The 16704-nt window shown below is 45.1% G+C and overlaps 3 protein-coding genes and 1 long non-coding RNA gene across 4 annotated transcripts in view; 3 read left to right on the forward strand and 1 right to left on the reverse strand.

Annotated features, from left to right (window-relative positions):
* Positions 1 to 3338, forward strand: part of LOC149341587 (sodium-coupled monocarboxylate transporter 1-like) — a 36192-nt gene extending 32854 nt beyond the window's left edge. Inside the window, exons 6-10 of the mRNA XM_089546684.1 lie at positions 188 to 276; positions 1431 to 1546; positions 2065 to 2132; positions 2270 to 2356; positions 3144 to 3338. Of these exons, the coding sequence (XP_089402810.1) occupies positions 188 to 276; positions 1431 to 1546; positions 2065 to 2132; positions 2270 to 2356; positions 3144 to 3338 (555 nt within the window). The remainder of the gene's footprint in view (positions 1 to 187; positions 277 to 1430; positions 1547 to 2064; positions 2133 to 2269; positions 2357 to 3143) is intronic.
* Positions 3339 to 6641: 3303 nt separating this feature from the next.
* Positions 6642 to 8236, forward strand: LOC149341588 (uncharacterized). Its single transcript, XM_089546685.1, has 2 exons — positions 6642 to 6708; positions 7854 to 8236. The coding sequence occupies exons 1-2, from the start codon at positions 6642 to 6644 to the stop codon at positions 8234 to 8236; spliced, it is 450 nt and encodes a 149-aa protein (XP_089402811.1).
* Positions 8237 to 10366: 2130 nt separating this feature from the next.
* Positions 10367 to 14121, reverse strand: LOC149341589 (uncharacterized). The gene is made up of 3 exons (XR_016282941.1): positions 13620 to 14121; positions 12678 to 12825; positions 10367 to 10675 (listed from the first exon to the last, which is right to left on the reverse strand). It is a non-coding gene; the product is annotated as an uncharacterized LOC149341589 (long non-coding RNA).
* A 208-nt stretch (positions 14122 to 14329) lies between these two features.
* Positions 14330 to 15563, forward strand: LOC149341590 (uncharacterized). Its single transcript, XM_089543685.1, has one exon. The coding sequence runs from the start codon at positions 14648 to 14650 to the stop codon at positions 15239 to 15241; it is 594 nt and encodes a 197-aa protein (XP_089399811.1). The 5' UTR covers positions 14330 to 14647; the 3' UTR covers positions 15242 to 15563.
* Positions 15564 to 16704: the final 1141 nt, after the last annotated feature.

The following is a 16704-nucleotide window of genomic DNA, read 5'->3' on the forward strand; positions in this document are numbered from 1 at the left end:
TGTTTGCAATGCTCGTAAGAGAAAAAAAAAGTTATCCACTCTTTTAAGTGGACAAAAACACCCAATCAATGACAATAAATTTGCTAACAAGACGACAGATTACACAGTTACACCAGTTTATCTCAGGATAATGTTCTAGGCTAACGTTGGATCGTGTGATGAACATGACATGTCGTTTTACGGGCAGCTCCTGCCACTCTACGTCATGGATGTCTTGGGAGGATACAAGGGTCTCCCTGGTCTTTTCGTCTCGGGCATCTTCAGCGGAGCGCTGAGGTGAGGTCGTAATTAACGACACGTCCTCTAGGTCTCCATAGCATTAATCAAAATACTAAGCTGCAAAAGAATTGACGCGACCCTGATGCTTGAGGCAGAATTACATGAGTACGCAGGCACTTTCCTTTCAAAGACGTGGAGTCCTTTGCGGCGTATGAGTAGTTTGCGCGTGTCGCCCGTTAGCGCTGCCTTGAAGCCCATGACAACCACACTCAGGCACCTGAACATACTTCACAATTGCAATGACCATTTTAAAGATCCCGCTTCAAGCTTAGCAAATATCAGCTAGTTTGTCGTGTCACCGTGTATAACGCCAAGCTTTATCCACATAAGGCGCCCTAGTCTTTTTTGCTTTGGGCTTATTCATTTTATATGGTGATTCCGCTAACAATTTTTAGGCCACCAGTAATCTGTTGTTATCAACATTGTTCGCCTGAAATTCATGACCACTGATGCAGCCGGACGCACTAATGTAATACATTAAGTTAGGAGGCATTGATTTCTGTCAATTTGACTGTGCACAATTTTTAATTACGATGAACTTAAAGCTAAATATATATGTGGAGTTTAACACGTCATTGCACCTATACATCGAGCCAAGAGATTAAAGTATAGCATGAAAAACATAGGAAACGTCCGCTTCAATCTCAGAGCGACTGCAAATACTGAGATAAAAAAAAACACCTCCCAACTATGGAAGGCTGTACATACGTTATTCGAACAAGTTTTGGTGCTCACGTTCTTGTAGTGCTGCTAACTCTATCAGGCGATTTTGATCGTTTCGGGTGCAATTCCTCGCTGTCGAACTAAAAATAAATATTTAGACGTAGAAACTGCCTATAAGTCTTGACCGGCATGAATATGAGTAAGCAGCAGTTCAAAACCGAAGTGATCCGTTCATATAAAGCGCATGGATTTTACCTGTAATATCTATTCCGGTATATTCTGTTTTGTCCACACACTTCGCACGTGTAGAGTTAAACGAAATTCTCTGTATTAAATAGTCGCCAAAGGCCTCGCTAGTAGGTACAACTTAGCTACCAATGAAGTCTGGAGCACCGATGAGGCCATGGCAAAGTGTTGTTAACAGACCTACCACATCGGAGGTGATTTGTAGCTCATGGTCGTTCCTTTTTTTTTTTTTTTGTCCACAGCACCGTCTCTTCAGGAGTCAACTCGCTTGCCGCCGTTGCAATGGAAGACGTTGTTAAGCGTTACATCGTCGAAGACATGAGTGAGCGTTCTGCCACCAACCTGACACAGTTGCTCGGTAGGAGCCTAACACATAATATTTAATTACTCTATCATGCTGCAGTTCTTATACGTACAGCCCATTATATACACCATACTGACATACGATATCTCCTAAAAAGCAGTCAATAAGGCTTTCACGTGGATTGGCGGATCCAACAAGCGCATATACTCGTAAAAGGTTCACCAATTGGGCATGGGCTGATCTGTTAACGAAGTGCTTTAGAGTATACAAACAGCAAAACTATTAACTACAGGCTTCGGTACATTGTACCGTATGCTAGAAAAGATCACACAGTGAATTTCTGCATGGTTTTGGTGCCCACTTGCAGCACACGCTATTTATTGCAATTGAAATTTTATCTTTCATGCACTGTCGAGGTTAAAGAAAGTCCGCCCTCAGTCGTATTAAAAACATGACTTCCCCAAGCGCTACCTTAAATTAGAGGGGAAATAAATGCACCTGCGAGAATGCGCGGGACTCACTGCAGCACGAGCTAAATTTTGCTCTTTTTTTTCTACCTTCTCCTGTTACAGCCCTGTCATTCGGGTGCGTCGCCATTGCGCTAGTCTACGCTGCAGAAAAAATGGGAAACGTTTTGCAGGTGAGCACCCAAAGCACCAGATGTTGAAGTACAATGTCAAGAATTTAGCCTCGAGGTGTGGTGCCAAACGATAAATCACGCAAGTTATTCTAGGAGTCCTGAATGGTAGTTGACGCTTCTGTACTCTTTTCTTTCAGGCCGCTTTGTCTATTTTTGGCATCGTAGGAGGTCCCCTGCTTGGAGTTTTCACACTCGGCATATTCTTCCCCTTCGCTAACAGCACTGTGAGTCCGATTACTTTTATTTAGCGGACTTGATTTTCCTGCTGCTCCATTAACTGCGGATACACTCTGATGGCTTGTTTTCAGCGTTCTAACGCCCTCGTGACTAGAGCCCAGTGTATGCCAAGGCGTTAAGGCTTAATGAAATATAGTCGACAAAAGGAAGCGAATATTGTGGAGAGGCACACGGTGCCGAGTAACTAATGCACCTGAAGCACTTAGCACGGAGCGACAACGGTACCTATACTGAATAGCCTCTTGACAGTTCAGGTCATGAATATCTGCCGATGTCGATTAATTTTCCCACAAACACAGGTGTTAGCAGCCAAGAATGCTTTCGAAGTGAATATTCAGCGATGATCTCTGAGAGAGAGAGACCTGAGAGAATTTCATTCGGCCTGCCTTGTCTACAAAAAGTCGAATCTGAAGGCAAAGATTCGCTTGACCATACCCAGTTAAATAACTCATTGCCACCTTGAAAAGCCAATACGTTCATAATCGTGAAAATTTCGGCACCACGCAGGGACTCAGGGGAAGGCTGCTCCATGAAAGCATATTTACGGTGATTAAGAATATCTCAGGAAATGGGCAATATTGTTTCAGGAATATGGCCATCCACCGTGATCATCAGTTTTGCTGCTAAGAAGTAGCTAAAATAGATTATTAAATTATACGTCAGAAATTTTAAACTGATTTAACTATTTTAAAATTCACCTCCTTAATTTTGTGCCTGATAACAGCTACTCAGACAAAAAAGGCAACTCGTAACTCGACCCGGCTGCAAATGCAGGGCGCCGCCATAGGCATACTGACGTCTCTGACCGTGACCATGTGCATCGGCATCGGAGCCTTTTATTTCAAGCCAGCCACACGAAAGGCCAGGCTCTCGGTGATGGGTTGCCTGCAGGAGTACATCAACGTGACAAACCAGCAGCCCGGAAACGTGACGTTCCCCGCCACACTCGACCCGGACGTCGCCAAGTAAAGCTGCCTCGGCATGCCTCACAGCGAATTACGCAACGTGTGCATGCCCTGTCCGCAATGTCTACATTTAGTTGTTCACGCGTAGAGATGGCCAATTTATGCAGACGTGCACCGACATTACAAGGGGGAGACGTACACAATTTATGCTTGTGGGCCACTTACAACCACTTAGCGACCAAAGCCTCGTGACTAGCAACAAGACATTAAATGCGCAACTGACGTATTCTCCGTCATTCTATTCCAGCGCCGGCATATTGTACGTCTTCAGGATATCTTATGTCTGGTACAGCATGATTGCAAGCACGATAGTCGTCATTGTTGGAATCATCGTTAGCTTACTCACAGGTGAGTGGATAGCTTGTTTCTCGGCCTAAAGGCTATCTTACTACGTGAAATAAAATGATCTCGCGAGGTCTTGACTTTTACTAAAGGGCGACAATGTTCTATCGATCTACACCACCAATTAATGAACTAAAACGAAGAATTGATAAGGATGCGATCAAGAGTGGCGTTTAAAATGAATGTCGACGAATGCAGCTGTGTTTTCATGACAGCCATGCTGAATTTAAATTCATTCTCTATACGGAAAAGGGGGATTCCAGAGCGACAAAAAACGAAAGCTGACAGTCTCGATGTGCTCTGCCTGATGGCAACAACGGAAATATATTACCAATAATACGTCTCCGTGTGCAGTATTTCAGGCTAGTGATCTTAGATATGAGCAAACAAGGATGAGTCAAATGCGGTCAGAGGTGGCTATGTCGCAACCAACCCAGTTACTGTACTTGCACTAAAAGTTTTAACTTCCGTTCACACACATCAGTAAATTTTATCACCTTGCTGGGCTGCTTATGGAAACAGAGAGCACCACAGAATACTTAAGCCCCGCCGCGGTGGCTCAGTGGTTACGGCGCTCGGCTGCTGGCCCGAAAGACGCGGGTTCGATCCCGGCCCCGGCGGCCGAATTTCGATGAAGGCGAAATTCCAGAGGCCCGTGTACTGTGCGATGTCAGTGCACGTTAAAGAACCCCAGGTGGTCGAAATTTCCGGAGCCCTTCCCTACGGCGTCCCTCATAGCCTGAGTCGCTTTGGGACGTTAAACCCCAATAAACCAAACCAGAATACTTAACATCGGTTAAAACATGTCACAGAACTGTATCCCAAGTTCACAACATTTAAGTTGAAAAATAGCACCAAATTTCTTTCATTTATTTCACTATGTGTTGAACCTCCTGGCATGAAGTAGACACTAATTTTTATAACTTTGCTCTTTGTTTTGAAATCTCTTGATTCATTTGATTAGCACGTCAGCCATAGAATTTTGCTTGAACATATCACTGACAGCGCTTTCGAGAGGATCCGATTTAAAGTATGCCATACTCTCAGAGTCTACAATACGAGGCGGGGGAATCTTAAACCTCCACATTCTACATTGAGAGATATAGAGCAGCGCAGTACTCTTTATTTCTCTCAAACACACTCTGAATCTGATTTAGCTATAATATTATATTGATGTTTTTATCGTGTGCTTAAAATGACACATGCACATAATCTAGACACTCAAATCATCTGTAGTTATACTTCAGAGAAGCTGGAATTTAATAATATTCGGTGGCTCTATAAACAAATATCAGGAGTCCACAGAATCTGCAAGGCCTTGCATGCATAATGCGTCCACTTCAGCCCCCCCCCCCCCCCCCCCCCCCTAAAAAAAATATCGCCTTAGGGGACGTAATGGGCATTTCGAAGCGCTCGTTGCTGTGATCTTCGTGCAGAGAAATTCTACGACCAAAAGAAGACTACAGATAATTTTTCAGCGCAGCGGTTCTAGTGGGTAATCCTTTCCTGCATATAGAAGCGAGTATTTGATCGATTGCCTAAAGAATAGTTCTCGTTGTCAAAGCATAGGAGGACCGCGCTGCCAGTAATGAAATTAATGCTCCTACTGTGCGGTTTCGGTAAAAATGTACAGGTTTACCGATACAGTCGATTTGTGCAAATGACGTCAGCTGTTAAAGCAAATATTAGCATGACTAGGCAAACTTTTGCGATAAACGTAATGCTGCCTTTGTGTATTTTCCAGGTCCCAGTGAACCATATAAAGTGAATCCAAGGGTGATTCACCCTATATATAACAGCGTCGTCAAGAAGCTGCTGCCCCCAAGGAAGCGAGAGATGTTCTTGGTCAAAAGTGAAGTACGTTTCATGAGCAGCCGTCTGACATTGTGGGTTGCAGATGTTATTGAAAGCAATATTAGCGCAGTCTAAAATAAATTGCGCAGTTAGAACGAAACAGTTTAACTGTCATAATGTCTCACAAGTGAATACTAATTGAAGTGATTTATACCACCGTTGTAAACAAATAACAATGGAAGTACCTTCAATGTGAATGAAGCAGACGGAATGTGATGGAAGTCGATTAGTGCCGATGAGAATCAGAACACATACGGATATATAATCGTGATGTCACCATGGAGTTACGGCTTTGCTTTAGACAATGACTTTAAGAGCAACTAGAGGCTACACCGCTGCGAACAAGCAAGCATAGCGCGAAAGAAAAAAAGAAAAAGGCGCTTGCTGATATTCTGGACAGTCTATATACAGTGACCTAAACAGGGGATTTTTGGGTTGATGAGAGCACAATGTGGACGTGACGGAGTGCGACAGCGTTCAGATCATGAATTAACACGTATACGCATGCCGTGCAGCTATTTCCAGCATAAAGAGAACACTGGTGAATAATAGCTCTAGAAATGAAATGTAAACAAATTTATGCATACAAAATAAATTGCAGTAAATACGTATCTTGATGTCGCTGCGACCATTCAGCTTTTTAAAAGTTGTACTTCGCTGATCCTCCGGCTCAATTAATAAAAACATTTTCGATAGTTGTGTCCTGGTGAAGCCGCGCTTAATGCAATTAGTTATTCGCATGAAATTTAGACTGCCTTCAGGGCGATTGAGGAACAACACATTGGTCAATTGAGAGTCTGCATCAGCAACCATGCGATAATCGCGGATATATGGCATATCCGTGTTCACAAAACGAACCTGAAACAGTTGAGATTAGACGGAAACAAGGCATACAAAGAAAGAGGGAATCCTGAATATGCTTTGGATACAGACATCTCTGAAATGCCTGTCGATTGACGCTAATCGACCTAAATGCAAAACGCAGGTCGACTACGATCGGGAACGCATGGTCGCGCTGGGCCGAAGAAAAACTACGCAACCTATGGAGGAAGCCGTTAGCTTGACCTACGTCGCCGGCACAGGATACAGGCCCGTGCGCATCAGTTCGACGATGGACACGGCCAGCAACGTTAGCATACGCGGCAGCGTACCCGTGATACCGACCAGGGATCAGATTAGTGAGTATAGCGCATGAGCAGCTATGCCACTCCATTGCTGCGTCCAGGACAGACTGTGCCAAAATGTGGAGGCTGGCGGGCGAACGAATATGAGTCTCATTCGCTGTACTACTGACAATTTCGATGACGCTATTGAATGGCTGCCTTAGCTATCACCCAATAGAGGATGACTGTAGTTACTGGGTTACTGTAACAAACTTCAGAGAAATGCCTTCGACACAACGATTTATTTAAGCAGGAATGAGCAGCCTAGTATTTCCAGCTCGGAATCGAGCATGAGCCGTAGGAAAGCAATTTCAGGTTGCAGTGATGGAACAAAAAATTCTGGCTCAAGGTGCAGCTTGCAGCGCCCAATTCCGTTGCATCGTATGACCGATGCTATCTTCAAGTAGCATAGGTGGCAGTTAACTGCTAAGGAAACTACATTTGCCCCTTGCGACATAGCACACCGCTCAGAGTGGCGAAGTTATGTGGAATTCGTTCGGGGGTTTCGACCATTCTTAGCAGCACCTTCAACAAAGACAACAAGAAAACTTCACAATACCTTAACAAGGCGGTGTATTTGACACAGTTGCAAACAGCAAAGTTTTAGATCGTGAAAACCCTAATAAACTATACCCACTACTACATCAGTTTACACACTGAACCCTTCACGCCGTTGTACAGGATCGTCAATCGTCAAATCGACATCGCTTATCTCAAAACAGTTCTCGGCACTAATAATAGAAAAGTAGCATTGGTCGCAATAAGAATCGGCCAAAGGTATTACTTGCTACCTGCACTCATCACAACTTTCACATCAAGAAAGACTTGTCTGCTGTGTAAAACACACGTGCTTAAACGGGAAAGTTATGGGAAGGGCGAGGTGTCTTTAATAACGTATATATTTATGATGCGTACATGCACTTAACCTTAAAGGCAGCATTCGACTAGCAGCACTTTTCTCATCTTGACGAGTCACTAAGACGTTTTTATCATACTCTTTCTGCCTAGCAAATTAATACTTGAGAAATTGTAACGCGTTTCAGAAGTGTCTTTACAATTACTCCTGTTCAGCAACGCTAGTTTGTCTTGTGAAACGCTGGGGCTTTCATATCTTTGATAACGATATTTTTCATTTCTCACAATTTCTTCGTTTCTGACAGCAACTGAAGAAGCTGGTGGCCCCGTCGATGCTCCGTTCATTGATCCGCAATTACTAGAAGCGGTGCAAGCCAAGAGTTCGTCGCCGGCCCCGTCGGAGCCCTTCGACGTTGCATTTTCAAAGACGGGGTCTCCTGTACCCGCACTTTCGAGCGAAACCGACTCGAAGATCACGCCTGCGCCAATAGTTGATCCGGGAGTTGCCTGCACGCAGCCCGAGTCACAGACACGACCCGCTGCCGAAGAACAAACGAAGGGCCAGAAAGGCGGCTTGAAGCCCCCCGCCTCACAAGAGCAGCAAGCGACGGCGGCAGCCGTGGTGGACGAAGTAAAGGGTCCAGCTAAAGAATCCGTGGACCAGACACGAGCCGCCAAAAGCGAATGAAATGGAAGAGGCGCGTGATGCTGCGTCCGGTGCGTGCGACACCTCCAATAAATTGGTGTGCTCAACTCGCGGTGAGATGGTGCACTTCTTTCCAATTAATGTTCTCTTACCACCTAAATACAGAATTCTGAACTGTGATATTGTTTTCTTTTTCAATGTTTCTCATGACGATTAAGCGGACTCGAACATTCAAATCATCTTCTAAAATCCTCCAGTAATTGTTGTTGTTTACTTGAAGCACGTACAGCAGTGCACACACAACATTAAACGACGTGGATTCCACCAGCATAATGCAAATGCTTCTATTGACAAAAACAGAATGACACTCGCATGGGTCAATAAATATTACACTAACCAGATACCCAGTCGCAGCACTTGCAAATATTGAATCTCCATGAACGACATTTTTGATGGAGTTAGAAACTAGGAGGGGAAAACGGAATAGCAGAGAATTAACGAAAGTATCGGAGAACAAACGATATGCAGGGGGTAATATACAAATAGAACGATAATGCTTTTGCAGCTGCGCTTCCTTTCGAATCTGCACGTGAAGAAGAGCAACGACGAAATATTTTTCCATTTAAGCATTTTTAAACACTTTCTAACAGCGTTCGTCAAGAACCAGCAACTGCGCACCACGTTGAGAATACTCGCTAAAGGTGCAGCACCCCGTAGAGGCAAGGTGCTTAAGTCGTCCGAGTGACTTTCAAAGAGCGAGATTAGATGAAACGTCGTTGGAAATGTTTAATGACGTTGGTTCTTTTATCCTCAACCGTAACCTGTCGCCATTGTTAGGTGCCTAAAATCCACGGAGCAGTAGCAAAGGATTTAAGGCCTGAATACGATTGCAGTCTTCGATTATTTGCTCCATATATAGCGCCACTACACACTACGACACGTCTAGCGCAGTTCCAACTGTAGATTTAAGGGTATATTGTAGACAACCTGAACAGACATTCAGCGAAATTTCTGAACAATGGTGATGCATCGACAGCTCGATAGCTGAGAAGTATGGATAAAGATTCAGTCAATGATAAAAGAACAGTAGATTTATGAGCAATGAGCTTGCTTACAGGTAAGGCCTGGGCCCCAAACAGTTCTGTCGTACCCTTAAAGCGGTATATGGCCTCTCAGAACAATATTGGGTAGTTTGCTCGATATTACACAGTGAAACAGTGTCTACTGCCGTCTTAAACATAAAATTCCTGATGTGCACAGGTATTCTCCAACAAGCGCTTAAATGCCAAAAGAAAGAAAGAAAGCCGACTAAATCTGGAGGAGAAATTTGAACAGGTAGCACCACAACTTTGAGGGGAACGCAACTGCGGACAACTGCGGTCGTATTCCTTACCATGTGTAAAGATGGATATGCATGATTTTTTATCTTGAAGACCTCAGCGAGGTAGGATAGTGAATTGGTGAAGTTATTTACCTGCAATAAACTGCTGATGTACCATTTCTAGCACAATTAAACTATAAGCTAGTGCTTATGCCTTAATTCGCTCAATTTAGGTTGCCTAGCGGCATGGTGTACCTCGTGAACACACTGCCCTCTGTTCACTCTATAACGAATTACTTTTCACTTTTGCTGCTTTTTGGGGCATTACAGCTATCGAGGCACAAAAATGTGTCGCTGGTTGGACATGACTCGCATTTTGTTAACCAATCCCAGCAGTAAAATCTGCACTAGTATAAAAAAAACCTGATCTTTGCTAAATAAAGCACTTGAGTTTCGACGCCGCGACAGCTACAACACGCTAACCTATTCACTATTTCCTGACTACATTTTAGAAATGTACCTCCGCGAACCTACTTGTCGACCGGCGGCGACAGCTGTCAGGCTAGCGGCAGTATTTACCAGCTCCTATATAAAACACGGCCTTAGGCAAATTTTCTTTTTTTTTTTCCTTACTGAACGACAATCAATATCGAATACACAGGAGAATCACGGTTCCGAAATTGTTGCAAAGCGAAGAAGTCTACCAAGGCATGTCTATCTGTGAGCCACATGAATATATGCACACAGATGTGTAACGTAGGTCGATTGATTAGTAAACGACACCGAATACGATGCCGAATTCCCTTCGCGGTAACAAAGGCTAGACAGGAAGGAATCCTACGCAGGATAAAGCAGTTGCCTCAACTCGGTCTTTATTAGGCTACAATCATTTGCATGTTACTCGTTTCAGAGTTTGAAAATTTCTGGAAAATCTCCAGAAATACGCCGCATTCTTTTCTGCTCATACGGAAGAAACTGAAACCTAAAACAGTGCCAAAAAGCAAATTCATTACAACAAAAAGTACCCAAACAAATTACGTGCAGGACATGGAAATAAAGTCTGAGGTTTATTTGGACGTTTATCAAAATCGTGCACCGATAAATTCAGCATTAGTCAATAAAGCGATGCAATCTTCAGAAATCTGCTGCTGGCGCTCCAACTGAAAGAAGGCGAATTCAAACCAGAGCACCAAAATAGATACAGCATCTAAAAAATTCAGCGCGGCACATGCTAGGAAAAGCGCCTTCCGAGGTTCATCTAAATCTCGCACCAGGCATGCCCCTTTGTAGTTGTTGAGAGTATTCATACAAGTAATTGGGAACCTTCCGGAATGCGATTCAATGTATCCTGCTGCAAGAGAAGGACCTCGAACTCAAAACACAGTGACAAAAGGAGCTTGGACGCTGTAACACTTTCATAAAAAGCGGGTCGTACAGGAAAGTGGATTTTAGGGTACGGGTACTAATTTCTGCATTTGAAAGAGCACTCATAGTTTTTTGCCCGAGTGTTATATGCCTTGGCTCTTGCCTTTTGTTATTTTTAGTTTTTGCCGAAAAAACTTTCAAATTTGCCTCCTAGACCACGTTCACTTACAGATTATACAGACCAGTGCCTGCAAGGTTGCTGAAAACCCATAGCGGCCGCAAGTCAACCCGAGGCCACCACACGCTACGTCCCCGTACAAGTTGCATTAACGCGCATAAGACGACGTTACTTGCCATCGACCCACATTTTGCATCAGCCGACATGTATGCTTCGTTACTAGAGTGTTTTTTTTTTTTTTTGCTAATTGTGCCAAGCTTGTCATTAGCCACTGCTGCATTCGAAATCTTGAATACACGCTTTAGGAAACATTTGCTTCCTATATTGTGCAAAGTGCCATGATTTAAATATAAAGCGCATGTGCCAGTTTCTTTTTTTGAGGCCATTTCTAGCAGCAGGCACACGCTTAATTTTTGGTTTCCTCGGTTAAACACGTCCTTTCTTGTCCTATGTGGCACAAATTCCAACCGTCTGTTCAGCTTGTCTTGCTTGAGCCGGTCAAGGTTCTGGCGTTGGCGCAATGCAAATGATTAAATCTTCAGCTCAGCGACACGTGGCAAGAGGCTCCTATAAGCCTTACACTGCACTCGTACTGAACGCCGTGGTAGACACCATAATAATTAATAAATTTAATAAATATATTTATTAATAAATTTAATAATTTAATAAAGCGATATAGCACTAGCGAAGGTCATTTATTCAAGGCAATATGCTGATCTCACGAGAGCTGAAGTGATTTTCCTGCCGCATATCCCGCTGAGACCCAGAACTTCCTAGAGATTTCAGTGAAGGCTTTTGTTTCATTTCTTGACCACGTCAGGAATGAATTGGACATAAGCAGTACACAGACGTAAACACTTTCTGACGGACAAGCACACTGCAGCTTATTGGTAAACCACCAGGTGCTTAATTAAGGCGAAACAACGCAGGGACTGGTTCATTCACCTGTCCAAAACAAATTCTTCAGAACGTTGTATTTTATTCAACAGAACAAAATGATGCAACTCCTGAAACAGCCTGCTGCGTGCGGCTAGCAATATGCTGTAAATAAATTCGCTTGTTACTTCACGCACGCTGTCACAGCCATACTAACTGCCTACACGTAATCAAATCATCCTTTCACCACTGCAGACTCCCAGTTCTAACCACAAGGTTCCAAGCGTGCAACAGTTAGCACTGTAATTCAATACACTCAGTGTGGCAGATTTTTTTTTCCACAAAATGGCTTCCAAGTAATATCAGAAAACTTTACGCGACTTTCACTACCACGCTGGCACGAACTGCCACTCTTAAGCGAGGCGAAAAACTTGGTACATCATTAGCACCACGAAATTCCCACTCATATGAAAATTTTAGTACACCAAGCGGGCTTTCTTCGCCAGCTGAACGTACAAGATAGTTTACTGAAAGTGGGAAGTATACCTATTCCACCCTGCAGTAGGAATTCACTGCTGTAGGAATAACCCAAACCTACCCCTTAGTAACCGAAGCTCGGCACTTATGCCCTCAAGAAATGTGAACCGTTACTGCTGCGCATTATTCTATTGATCCTGTACCTTGCTCTCCCCACTAAATCCTTCGAAGCACGATCAAAACTGCGCACACTACTATTACATTACCTCTCATCACAGTGTGCTTTTTCGCCCATGCGTGGCTCAATTATATATCGTAAGATGCAACGCAATCTGTGTCTCGGTGTCCAGTAGTCGTTGCGCTGGGAATTGACGCAGTCTCATCTCACCAGGAACTTGCCCTACATAGCACCTCCTGCAGACGGAGAGAAAGAAGGACGCAGATCTGGTACAAGCGACGGCGGACGGGGTCACTTCCGTCGTATCAGGGGCATAACAAGTACACAATATATAAACGCTGGGAAAGTGCATTTGCCAGCAAAACGCAAGAAAGTTTACGGAATGTAAAGCTAAAAGAAGCATGCCAACTTCTCTTTCTAATTACTGGTTGTTGAAAAGTCCAGCCGTCTGGGCAGAGCAGCTGCAATCGAAGACTGCATTTCTTGCAATGGCCTTCAGTCTTGGCAACCTGGGTACTACCTATATACAAGCAACAGTTTTCAGCTTGGCTACTGCCTGAGTGCAAAAAAAAAAAAACGCGTTCTGTCCGCAGTCTGTTTTGACGCTCCTTGCTAAAGCAGTTAACAATGTGGCGGCGGTGACTGCGGTTCCAGACGTGAGCCCGAAGGAGTTGCGCATTATAAACTATTGCGCACTAATGATGGGCTTACTGCGTAGTCGACGAAACACCCACACCGCGACACGCGTTTACCAATTTCTCACCTTGTTGTATGTACTCTAGCGCCATAATTGTTCAATTCCGTCTTAATTACTGACTTCTCACAGCATCTATACGATAACTTCCAATTCCCTGCAAATAAGCTCACCCACCACCTGCAAGACTTAGCTACACCAGCATGACGCCCAGAAGAGTTTCAACAGCGCAGACAACCTAGAGAGCTAATGCTCCTTTTAATAAGGTTATATAGCATTAGCGAAACATCTGCACCCGGCCTGCGGGGCAGACTTCGGCAAGCGTATATTTCTTACCTGCCGATAACGCGCTGACCCAGTAGCGTACTGCGCAGCACACGTCGAATACCAAGCAGATTCAATTCCGTTGGACAGCAGTTACGTTACGCCTTGCATCATCGATTCCCGCCCGCTCAAATGCCAGTCTTCGCGCTGCATTGCAGCCAGCTCCATTCGAGGACCAAGCCCTGCTGCGGATGCTCCGAGCTTCCATACCATGCCAGCCACGTCGCTCCCACGCCGCTCCAACTTGCAGGTCCGGGTTGTTTACCGCAGTGCAGCGCGCACAGCAACATTTATACCCTTCCCGCGCCTTCTGGAAAAATCCAAGCCGCCCTTCAGAGGCTCTGACCAATCAGAGCAGAGCGCCCGGCTGCCGCAGCGAGAGCAGGGCTCCTATTGGTTCGTTTCTCTCAGAAATTTCTAGAACGATCTGGTACCGTCTGTGCCCTGCAGGAACTGCTGCGCAGTATGCTAGCGAGCGTTGCTTACAATAATTATGTGTTGCCTTACGTAACCACACATTACGAAAGACGCACGTAACACTTAGTCGAATCTGTAAGCGGCAGGTAAGCGCTATTGTACTCCAATTTCGGCCAAACTCTGTGCTGTAGATCAGCACAACCAGTTCGGAAAGCGGTCTTGTAGTGTTCGTAACGTTCGGCAGATGGCGCGCTCTGTCCATGAGCTTGTATTATGAATTTGTTGTCTCCTAGCAACGGTGTCAATGGAAAGCGGTGGGAAGCTTTCCGCCGAGCCGGTTTTCTGCGGCGCTCGAGAGGGTTCTAGAACGGCGCCGAAAGAAAACAATCGCACGTTGCGCGTTACTCATCGCGAGGCCCGCTCTCTACCGCGTGCGCAGCACTGCATTGCGATGGGATTTGTCACCTGAGAGTCCGGTTCTACCGCAATGAGCGGCAATCCGCGCGCTACATAAATGCGGCTACCGCGAGGAGCTGTTCACTGTTTGCACAAAGCTGCTAACACGAGAGGATCAAGCTCCGTCTTTCTGCTCCGTGGAACTCCTGTAAGATTATCTGTCGGAAATGTTGCTCTTCCCAGTTGCCCCCAGTTACGCTGATGTTTTCAGTTTTGCTGAGGCCAACCCATGGATAGCGAACAACTTGCCACCGCTGGCAAGTTCATTCCTCGATCACATCTTCGCCGAGGCATTCTTCTCACCTCAAACAGACATGTGCGCTTCCGAACAAACATGCTGCTCGGGAGCAACGGAGACGCACGAGGACACGCCGGAGGAAGAAAGGGCGCCAAGTGATTGCCTTACGCCGCCTGAAGCCCCACAGACAAGCGACGATCACGAGGAATCTTCGGATAAAGCATCGGTAGCCTGTGCCTCATGCAATGATAAGAGTTCGCCTCCAGAGTTTACTCGCACCCTCGACCTCGCAGGTTTCGTTCCCGAAGAGATCACTGTCAAGACAGTGGGAAGCAGAGTCGAAGTCTACGCCGGCCACCTCGAGAAGCCTTCGTCTGGTGAGGAGACGGACTTCGTGCGACGAGAGTACACCCATCGGTTCACACTGCCTGATGACGTTCTGCCAGACTCGGTGACTTCCATGCTGACCAAAGATGGAACCCTGGTGGTGCGAGCGCCCAGAAACGGCCCACTGACTGCATAAAAAACTACTGGCAGCTAGACGTGTCTGCGTCGCAGCTGTTAGATCACAGCTTTCGTTACCTGATTTGTAGTTTTGCGTAACCTTTTTGGACAGTCCTGGTGAACGCGCGTTGAAGATGCAAGCGCTTATACCTTGGCCCATTCATCGCATAGTGCATATGCGAGGGTGTTAAATCCAGCCTTCGCCCTTAGAGGAGGGAACTCGGGGACCGTATCACGGGTCGTGTTCGACTGTTAGAGCGACCGTGTAATATGATGTATATATGCTCGTAAGGCTGACGTTTAATAAACCTATCCGGCGTTTGGAACCGTTTAAAATATTTTGTGTTTGTATGTTTCTGCTTATTGAATCGCTGACTCACCAATGGTCGATTCAGCTGATGCTGTCGCGAGCACCTGACGCATGTATATGCTTACAGATTGTTCCGAAAAATGTTCGTGCGCAACATTCAAACCCCTTCTGCTCATCAGTCACCATTGATTGTTTTTAGCGGGAGAATATTTGATTTACGGAGCTTGCCGCGATCGGCAGGAAAGTGTGTGCTGTGCTTATTTGCACTGAGTGCAATCTTCCCTCGCTTAAATTTGCAGTGTTTCCTTGGCGTGCAATGACAGATATGAACGACAATGCAAAGATCGAAGTCAGTCTCTGCACTGCGCCCGTGAGGGTTAGACGAGCTTCGTACACCTTTGAACGTGAGAAAAACACTCTGTGACTTATGTGGTCTGTCCACCTTACAAGCTTTCTGTTCGTCTTGTGCATTTTCTTCCTCAGTCTGTTTTTCAAGGTCATCACCAAACGCAGTGTTGCGGTTATTTTAGGGATCCTGAAAGTTCGATGTTAAAGTATACCCCCACTTTACAGTCACCAAGGGTTAGCGAAGGAGTGACGTTGCAGTGAGAGAAACCACTATTGTTGCTAACCATAACCCGACGCAACATACGTACTGCGCACTCGTTAATCATTTCAAGAACAATACTACCTCTACAGTTGTCATGCATTCGTGCGTAAAATGCCTGAACTGAGGGTTCAGCGATGTATGCAGTTACAAAAATCTGACACGGTAAAAAGTTTATTTCGTCAAACTGTTTCACGTTACATGAACCAAGGATTAAAAACCAGTGGCTCACCGGAGCTGGGCGAAACTGAAGACATTGTTTCCCGTCGTGTGGCGCTCCTCAGAGTATTTTTCAAATTCCGCTCAATCAGTTCATTAGCTAAGATAAATTATTCAAAATTGCTATTATTCACTGCGTTCCTTATGTTGTAGAGGGGGTTAAGAAAGAACCGATCCAGTTTTTTGCAGCAACGTATCTCCTACGTAGTTACTTCTTTTCGGCGTGCAAAGAAAGCCCGCGAATTATGAAAAAAGCCAAGTGACTGCGCTCCTGCAGTACCGTGCAACGTTTTTAGATCCCTTTCAGTTTGAAAGCTGCGGTGCGCGGATTGTCGCCTTTCCGTTT

Source organism: Amblyomma mixtum, chromosome 5, assembly GCF_055824585.1.
Source record: "Amblyomma mixtum isolate Tamu chromosome 5, ASM5582458v1, whole genome shotgun sequence".
Classification (NCBI taxonomy): Eukaryota; Metazoa; Arthropoda; class Arachnida; order Ixodida; family Ixodidae; genus Amblyomma; species Amblyomma mixtum.

Coding starts and splice junctions, on each gene's coding strand:
- LOC149341588 (XM_089546685.1), top strand. CDS start 6,642: ATGGACACGGCCAGCAACGTTAGCATACGCGGCAGCGTACCCGTGATA. Junction 6,709..7,853: donor ACCGACCAGGGATCAGATTA/GTGAGTATAGCG, acceptor CGTTTCTGACAG/CAACTGAAGAAGCTGGTGGC.
- LOC149341590 (XM_089543685.1), top strand. CDS start 14,648: ATGTTGCTCTTCCCAGTTGCCCCCAGTTACGCTGATGTTTTCAGTTTT.